This window comes from Phodopus roborovskii, unplaced genomic scaffold, assembly GCF_943737965.1.
Source record: "Phodopus roborovskii unplaced genomic scaffold, PHOROB, whole genome shotgun sequence".
Lineage (NCBI taxonomy): Eukaryota > Metazoa > Chordata > Mammalia > Rodentia > Cricetidae > Phodopus > Phodopus roborovskii.
In genome coordinates this window covers 23,038,051-23,047,721 of record NW_026125397.1, presented here as the reverse complement: position 1 = coordinate 23,047,721, position 9,671 = coordinate 23,038,051, and the positions used below count along the sequence as shown (strand labels likewise).

The 9,671-nt window shown below is 48.4% G+C and overlaps 1 protein-coding gene across 1 annotated transcript; it reads left to right on the top strand.

Moving 5' to 3' along the window:
- The first annotated feature begins 767 nt into the window (after positions 1 to 767).
- LOC127215026 (sodium-dependent glucose transporter 1-like) lies at positions 768 to 9,203 on the top strand. Its single transcript, XM_051175324.1, is given in 4 exon segments — positions 768 to 943; positions 4,823 to 4,991; positions 6,755 to 6,871; positions 8,173 to 9,203. Coding segments are annotated over 4 exon segments (1,476 nt in total). The 5' UTR covers positions 768 to 784.
- The last annotated feature ends 468 nt before the right edge of the window (positions 9,204 to 9,671 follow it).

The following is a 9,671-nucleotide window of genomic DNA, read 5'->3' as shown; positions in this document are numbered from 1 at the left end:
AGTTTCTGTGATCCTCACCAACTCTTTATTCGGTTCCATTTGCTCTGCGGGATTTCGGCCCCCTAGACTTGCTGTGGAGTTTCTAGAGAGGAACCCTGCTGTCTCCCAGGGAGCTTCAGGGCCCTTGTGAAAGGTGCTGTGCTCTGCTGCCTGGAGGGGACTTGGAACCACTGAATACTCATGAGAGCTAAGTGTGTGGTGTGCGTGCGTGCCTCTGTGTGTGTGTGTGTGCGCGCGCGCAGAGTCCAGAAGATGGTGTTGGATCTGCCAGAGCTAGACTTACAGGTAGGTTGCCCAATATGGGTGCTGGGGATGGAACTCAAGTCCCCTGAAAAAAAACCTGCAAGCACTCTTACTTGCCATCGCTCTACATCAAGGCCTGTCCACTGGGCTCTTCCGAGGCTGTGCTTCTGGCTTTCTCAGCCTCGTGGTGCGGGTTCGCCATCCATGTGCACTTATATGACAGTGGCGCTCAGTGAAGCCAGGTGGACATGCTGTCTTCCAGGAGAGCTTGCTCTCCCCAGGAAGCTGGGTTCCTGATTGCTGAGACGGGCCTGTGTCCTCTCAGGAGCTTGGGAGACGGGCGCTGGCGTCCACTTCTCCCACCACATGCACAGTCCAAAGTGTAACTTCCCAGGGCCCTGACTCAGGACTGTCCTTGGTGGGAGGAGACTGGAAGAAATCTTCTAGTCAGAAGGGACAGGGGCCCAGAGCTCCAGGGACCCTGCCAGAGAGCCAGGCCACAGCAAACCCCTTGTCGCGAGCTGCCAAGCTGGAGTTGGAAATGGAGTCGCGTGGGTCCCAGGCCAAGGCTGTTGGGCAGCGCCTCCTCCAGGCTGGGACCCTAGGGAAGACTGGGCTCCAGGCTGTGTCCAGTGGCCAAGCGGGAAGAGTCCTGCGCTGGTTCTCCACCGCGGTCCTGTATGCCGCCTTCCTGGGGATGGTGAGAGCTGAGGCTGCACCCTCTCAGGCTGGGGTGTGAGCCTCCCGCAGGGGACCTGCCCTTCCAGGGAGACCTGCTTTTGACATTGTGTGACCTTTGTGCAGCAGTATTGAAACTGCCTGGGCAGCGGTTTCATCATCAGGAAAATGGGTACAATTCTAAGGAAACGTGAAACTGGTTGTCTTAGCGTTTTCTAACTGTAGCACACTTTAGTCTATTTTGTGTAATAGACAGGGGTTGGGTGGGCAGAGGTGCTGCACGGGGTGTACCAATGGTCCTCACCACCCCAGACTGTGACACAGAACCGAGCCTTCTGAGAATTCTTTCCTGTGCCCTGACCAGAGCCAGGTAACATCTTAATTTCACAGCTGAAAAATAGGCCCCACAGGGGAAGTGACTTTTGCCAGGTCACAGGTGTTAAAGCCAGGAAGATGTCTCATTCTGTGTGATAATCCTATTTAAATTGAGCTCTCCGACCCAGAAAGCTTTTCTTAGAGGAAAGTGAGAAGCAAAAAGTCCGTTTTCAGAGATGACCGCTCAGTCCCTCCCTGATTGTGGCCATGGGCCAGTGGAGTAATTTCTACTAACTACACATCTCAGAAATGGAATCGGGATTGGTTTGATGAGGGGGAGATGGAGGAATCAAAAAGCAGTCACTGTAGATGCAGGGTCAGGCCCTCTGTGGGCCAGGTCATCTGTAACTCCTGGAAAGAGTTGCACTTTGGTGAGAGCTCCTGCTCTGACCCTGGATGAGGGTCTCCTGCTCTGACCCTGGGTGAGGGTCTCCTGCTCTGTCCCTGGATGAGGGTCTCCTGCTCTGACCCTGGGTGAGGGTCTCCTGCTCTGACCCTGGATGAGGGTCTCCTGCTCTGACCCTGGATGAGGGTCTCCTGCTCTGTCCCTGGATGAGGGTCTGCTCTGACCCTGGATGAGGGTCTGCTCTGACCCTGGATGAGGGTCTCCTGCTCTGACCCTGGATGAGGGTCTCCTGCTCTGACCCTGGGTGAGGGTCTCCTGCTCTGACCCTGGGTGAGGGTCTCCTGCTCTGACCCTGGATGAGGGTCTCCTGCTCTGACCCTGAATGAGGGTCTCCTGCTCTGACCCTGGATGAGGGTCTGCTCTGACCCTGGGTGAGGGTCTGCTCTGACCCTGGGTGAGGGTCTCCTGCTCTGACCCTGGGTGAGGGTATCCTGCTCTGACCCTGGATGAGGGTCTCCTGCTCTGACCCTGGATGAGGGTCTCCTGCTCTGACCCTGGGTGAGGGTCTGCTCTGACCCTGGGTGAGGGTCTCCTGCTCTGACCCTGGGTGAGGGTCTGCTCTGACCCTGGATGAGGGTCTCCTCACTGATCGCAGAGCACTTGCCCCCTCCCTGGCCCTGAGTCCCCGCAGCACCTGCCTGGGTACAGGGTACACCTTGCCTCGGAGCAGAAGGTGCAATTGGAATCAGTGATTCTCTAAATGTAGATGAATTAGAAACCTTTTCTTAAAGGGCCCAAGAAAGCCAGCTGGTAACCTCTTGGTCCACTGCTCCTACTGAAAAGCAAAGGTCTCCCTTGCTGATTTAACAGCTTCTTTGCACAAAGGAATGATTCAGGAACTGGCCAGGGCCTGAGCCAGTGAAGGCTGAGAAAAGTCTGCTCTGAAGTATGGGCAGGCAGAATCTAGAGACAGAGTGTGTGGGAAGAGCATGATTGTGTGAACTCAGCTTCTGTGCACATTTTGGACTCAACATGTGACTGTTCAGCTGCTTGTGGAAGGATAGACTCTTCAGTTGTTGGAGTTATTGAATCCTACAGGCACAGCGGCTGTAGGCTGATTTAACAATCCCTCATTCCTTCTGGGTCAGCATCTCTGGTTGAAATGGGCTGAGGCCTTGGGCCCCAGGAGCACATTCTGTGGCCACAGTCATGGTGAGTTTGGTGCAGTTAGAGAACTCATAAGTGGCAATACCAGGTTAGTCAGGTAATTCTCTTCATGCTTTCTTCATGGTTTTAACTGAAGCCCAAAGGCTGGGTGCATGGAAACATCTGTGACTTACGGGAACCCGATAGGTAATGGAGGCTGTGACAGCAGGTAGCAGTTGCGGGGTGACTAAAACCAGAGCATACTTCTTAACAGGTTCTGCTGGGACCAGTCAGATCAAAATAACAATGCAAACTCACACAGTGAGAGAGCAGCAATGTTAGATAGAGTGCTACTCTTCAGAGCCTTTGTCCAGACTCTACGACGGCAATTAAGACCCTAAGATGACTGTACAGTTGGCTGATTTAGAGAGTTACTGACTTTTGCAGTTAGCCTGGCCACATAAGCCAAAGGAACCTGGAGAGCCACTCATGACAAGTATTTGAAAGCTTTGGCAAAGGCAGGCTTGTCGTCCACCATCCCTGATACTTGGAGACTAACTGCTTGCTGTTCCCATGAACAAACGTGTGTTCCTCACCTCTGAGAAGTTTCTTTACTCAGTGTCATGGCAAACGACAGAGCCATCAGCAATCAAGTGTACAGGAACCTGCACATGAAGACAGTGGCCCCGAAAGCCAGCAGTGACAGGCAGTGGTGAGGTTCCCAACCTGGGATCCGGGAGTAGAACTGGGGTCCTATGGAAGACAAACACACTGTGTAAACCATTGAGCAAGATCTCCAGCCCCCAAAGGAGATCGATCAAAAGTGAAATTTTGTTCCAGTAAATATTTCTAGTGTGTCAGGGTTCTCACCTTTTAGAGAGTGGCTCCACAATTCAGAACCCTGACCATGTGATGTCTGACCAGTTACAAGATCCTAACTTCCCCCGAGTTACACACAGCTTTAAATTCTACACAACAAGCACTCACTGCTACAAATGAATTCACAGAAACCTTATCAGAAGCTTTCTTCAATGAGACTAACATAGTTATCGACATCAAAGGTGGGCACTCCTTTTGAGTATTGACTGCTTTCATTGTGGAAGGAATAGAAACTTCCAGAAAAGCAAATCAGAAGGCAGAGGTGTGCCATACCAAACTAATATTTACACCAGCAAGGAATCTACAATTTCAGTAAAGACCCCTGAGGTGGAAGGTTGCCCCCTAGTGGAGGCCAAGCAGACATAAATTAAGTTCTTTCACCTGTAAGGGAACATACATCTTTCCAGCAAATCTGGTGTGAGATTTCCTATGTAGCATGAGGCATGGATACAGAATCCCAGTGACATTAATTTTGACTTAACGTGACACCACTCAAGTGTTTGTTTTTACCCACAGTGGTCCCCAGGTCTTCTGCATGCAATGCCTGGACACACGATGCACTTTTACCAGCATGCATTTGGTCAAATCAGTAAGTGATTGGCCAGGTCATTTCCAGTGAGTGTATCACAAGCAGCACTGATGTCAGAATTTCAAGGACATTTTCCAGTCTCCAGATCTAATTAACTCTTTGAGAACCTGGAGGGGCTTTGGTGGTAGCTCTAGCTACAGCTCATTCAGAGAGGATAGACAACATGTCCCTGTGGTTTCCTGCAAGGAGATAAGAGAGAGGGTAACATCAGAGAGAGGGGCAGAGGGAGGGAGGGAGGTATTGTCGAATGGGAAATAGTGCCAAAAAGGCCACAGAATTAAAGGGCTTTAGGAAAACCGAGACGTTTGAGACAGAGAAAAGCAACAGGAGTCCATGGCTGTGGTGACTTTAGCATATTCAACAACCCTTCCTTGCTGTGGTGGGCCTTGAAGTGGGTCTCTGCCTTGTTACAGCTCCCCACTAGTTTTTCTTTTCTTTCTTTCTTTCTTTCTTTTCTTTTTTCTCTTTTTCTTTTCTTTTCTTTTCTTTTTTTTTTTTTACAGTGGATACAACTAGATACATTTTCTTTGTTTATAAGTAAAAGCTGTTGTCTTTGTAAATTGCAGGGAGTGAGCGTTGCTGTACTAGGACCCACATTTCCAGACCTGGCAAGAAATGTGAACCGGGACGTCAGCAGCCTTTCGGAAATATTCGTGGGCCGTGCCCTCGGCTACTTGTGTGGCTCCGTGGTGGGCGGGGTGCTTTTCGACTGCATGAATCACTTTTTGCTTTTGGGTAAGCTAACAATGATCTCCCTTCCATTGTTTCCATCAGCGAGTGTGCACGTTGTCTCTAAGGCAGGGCGGCAGTACCCTGGAGACACTGGCGATTGAAGTAGACTTTGTTTTGCTGTCTCCCACTCCTGGGTTGCCAGAGACCACTGTCCTCCAGGCAGTGACAGGGAGTCATTAAGGAGCCCTGTGGAAACTTGACTGACCTTGGGGTGGCAGTGTGGGCATTCCCCCGTCTTGCCAGCCTTCACCGAAACCCAGGCTCTGTTCCACACACACACAGCATTGCCCCCAGAGTTCGAGCAAAGGTAAGAAACTGCTCTCGGAACCTGGATTGGACATGAAGGGGCAGGGAAGGTTGATGAACTAACTCAGGCTGCTTTTTTGTCTCTGCTGTACTCTGCCAGGGACGATCCCAGGCTGTTTCACCACATCTGGAAGCAGATGTGAAAGCTATTTGCCATACGTGCTTTGAATAAATTGACCTCTAAAGAAAATAAGACAAATCACTTTTGTGTCTGAGGGAACAGTTTATTATTCCTGGTTAATAAATAAGAGATCCCTCTTATTTCAAAATGAACTGAAGAATACATATAATGGATTATGTAGGGATAAGTTTTTGTTCGCAGAGAGTCGTGTTACACATGTCCCTGTCACTAAGCTAAATCTTAGCCCAGAACTATGCCTTGGACTTTCCTCCCAATTCCACAAACTAACATTTAAAGTTGATTCCTAACTCATCATCCTTTTGGCTTTTTTGTTATTCCATATGTAAACATTTCTTTTGGGTCTTGGATTTTTGTTTTGTTTTGAGTGTGTGTGTGTGTGTGTGTGTGTGTGTGTGTGCATTCATGTTCACATGGGTGTGGGCTCATGTATGTTCAGATAAGTGTGAATGGAGGCCAGAGGTGTCTTCCTTGACAACTCTATTTTACTGACGGAAGCAGGCTCTCTCACGGAACCCACAGCTCACTATTTGACTAGTCTAGCTAGCCAGCTTGCTCTGAGGAGCCTCCAAAACTCTGGGGTTACAAGCTGCTACGATGCCCCCCAACCCCACTTCTGCCTGGACAGGGTTTCTTTGGTAGTCCTGGCTGTCCTGGAACTCACTCTGTAGACCAGGCTGGCCTTGAACTCAGAGACCCACCTGCCTCTGCCTCCCAAGTGCTGGGAGGCTTCCACTCAGCTTTCATATGGGTGCTGGGGATCAGAACTCTGGTCCTTACACATGTACGGTGCATGCTTGTTGCCTGAACCGGCTTTCTGACCACTACCCTCCATGGGTTATTTTTTTTAATCATTAAAATACATTTAAAAATTATCGTGCACAGTCCAGAGTACTCCCGTGGAGTAAGAGGGCAACTTCAGGACTGTTCCCCCCCCCCCCGCCCCCCGCATGTGGGTTCCTGGGTTCTATGCAGGCTGTCAGGCTTGGCAGCCCTCTAGTGGTTCTTAAGTGTAAAACATTTAAATAAATGGATTTTTACCTCTTTTGCTATGAAATTTGGCTTCATTTTGTGATTTGTAGTTTGATTCTAGCAATGATAGAATTACATTCATTTATAACCTTTTACATTTTTATAATCTGTAAAGATTATACAAGATTTAAAGGGTATGGCTGCTTGTAGAAGGTACATTGCTCACTCCCATAAGGTTACCCTCTTTGCATTTGATTCCATTTGCATGTGGGGGTCCTATGTCGATTTGACTGCTGACACACTAATACTGTTATTCACGGCTGCCTTTCTTTCAACATTGTCTTCTCAGGACTGTCAAACCTGTTCACCTTAGCCGGTCTTTACCTGACTCCGTTCTGTAAGACAGCGGTCTTACTGATTGCCGTGATGTCGGTCACTGGCATCTCATTTGGCATTCTGGATACAGGTCAGTGAATCCCTCCGTGTCCTATCTGGGCCTGGGACACCACTGCTAGGAAAAACGGAATAGGATATCTTAAATTGTCCCTTGTGATGGACTTGAAATGACAAGGAGCTACTGAGCTGGAGTCATCCAACTCAGAACCAGCCTGCTAGCAACCACTCTTCTTGTAAAGTAGGGCATCGATTTTCTAAGCATCTGACTCTGAATGACCTTAGTGATTTTGTCCTATGAGAGATTGTGGGTTGTTGCTGTCAGTATCCAAAGAGGGAGGGCCGAGTGCCTGTGTTTGTACTTTCTTTGCATTTGTGATCTGCTCTTTGCTTTCTCAAAACTTCCATTTACAGTAAAGCTTCTGAAATGCATCATGTCCCCTACAGAAGTAGAGGAGGTAACGCAGCAGTCAGATCCAAGCCCTCACAGGCCATCTAGCCTAGTCAAACTGGCAAACTTCCCGGCCAGTGGGAGACACTGTCTCATGACCATAAGGCAGGGCTTAATAGAAGACACTGGCATCTTCCTGTGGCCTCTGCCTGTACACACAAGTATGTGCACGCCCCCACACTTGTATTCAACGCGCGCACACACACACACACACACACACACACACGAAAACTTACTAAATGATATATGTCATTTTTTTTATTTCTAAATTCCAGCCTTCTATCCCTCACTTTCTCTGTCTAGTGGAAATATTTTATTCTTTAGGCTTTGTTTGGTTGTACATTCAGAATGGAATACTTCGACCGTTTTTAAAAAGAGAGCCATGGACCTCTCATCTTGCAGGTCCTCTGACAGCATTAAGGGCAGATTCTGAAATATGTATTATTCCCTGTAATAGGCACACCGGGACCTTTGGAGTATTCAGGTTTCTGAATGGGTATTTTGTATCTGTTTTAAACATAAATAGATAATGCATTTACTGTTGCAAGTACAAAAAGGGCTGGTAATGTGTCTGAAACATATGTATACACATATGCATATGTATTACATAGTATATAAAAATAAGTAGATGTATCAAATAAAATTCCCCAATGCAGAGTCAGCATATTTTATTTTAAAAAAACCTTTGTCAATGTGCATGGTTCTAAGAGGTAGCAGCTGATCAGATTGTTGACTTCTCCGTGTAGGTATGAAACATTGTGTGCAGCAAGTACATCACAGTACTGAATCACATGCAGTCTTCAACAATTTAGAACATTTATCATGCCTGTACCATGTAACACAGATGTGTACCTTTGGGGGAGTTTAACTAACACACATATTAGCTAACTTACCATGTTTAACTTAAATCGTTTCATTCGTAGGTGGGAACGTCCTCATCTTGGACCTTTGGGGGGACAAAGGAGCCCCACACATGCAAGCCTTGCACTTCAGTTTCGCCTTGGGTGCCTTCCTGGCTCCCCTGCTGGCTAAATTGGCCTGGGGTGCATCAGCCTCCACTCAGAACCACACAGAGCCCGGCTTTGACCCTCTAGTGATGAACCGGTCCTCTGAAGCCACCTCAGACTCTCTGTTTGCGGTACCCGAGGACATGAACCTGCTGTGGGCGTACGCTTCCATCGGAACCTATGTTTTAGTCGTTTCTGTCTTTCTGTTTGCTCTGTTTTGTAAGAAAAGCTCAAGGCAGAAAAAGTCCACAGCGTCTGTTCAGAGAACTCGAAGAGCCAAATATCACTGGGCCCTACTCTGTCTCCTCTTCATCTTCTTCTTCTTTTACGTTGGAGCCGAGGTGACCTATGGCTCTTACGTGTTCTCCTTCGCGACCACCCATGTTGGCATGGAAGAAAGCGAAGCAGCCGGCTTGAACTCCATCTTCTGGGGGACCTTTGCTGCCTGCAGGGGCCTGGCCATCTTCTTTGCAACAGTCCTACAGCCTGGAACCATGATTGTGTTGAGTAACATTGGCAGCCTTGTCTCGTCTTTCTTTCTGGTGCTTTTTGACAAGAGCCGTCTTTGTCTGTGGATTGCAACTTCTGTGTATGGAGCCTCGATGGCAACCACATTTCCCAGTGGCATTGCCTGGATTGAGCAGTACACCAGCATCAGTGGGAAATCTGCAGCATTTATTTTGGTTGGTGCTGCCCTGGGGTCAATGGCTACTCCTGCACTATCTGGGATTCTTCAAGGACACTACCCAGATCTACCGATAATTCTGTACACCTGTCTGGGATCAGCAGTATTCACGACCGTTTTATTTCCTGTGATGTATAAATTAGCCACCTTACCTTTGCATTGCAGGCGGAAAAAAGGCATCAACAGTGAGGGCCAGAAATTTTTACCTTCTAGGTCTGGGCTTCAAGAGAGGAAATAAAGGGATGAAGAAGAATGCGATTAAATGGGAAAAGCAAGAACAGGGACCTGGAGGCTTTGTTTTCCAGCTCTGAGCTAAACAAGGAAGCTAGACAAAGATGGGGGAGGGGTGGGGTGTGCACTGGATTTTGAAGTGTTTACAATGAAGAATGAGGCATTTCCTAATAGAAATACAGTAGAGATGTGTTTATGGAACCCACAGCTGAGGTCTCTGAGCAACTCTCTCCTGGAATACTCTGTGGCCTGCATCCTCTCCTGGTCACAGTGAGGATTCAGTTAAGAATCCCCAGGGCAGAGGGTCTGAGAGAGAAAATGGGCAGTGGCTGCTGAGCCTGTCAGAGCTGGGCGCTGGATGTTCAGCATGTTCCTGGAAATCCAATCCAGGCCCATTTATACCCAGTGGTGAAATGTTGGGAAACGTTTGAGTCTCAGGGTCTCCCATGAACTACCAGGCGATCTAGTTCTGGGCCTCATGTTTGGCAGGAAGCTGATT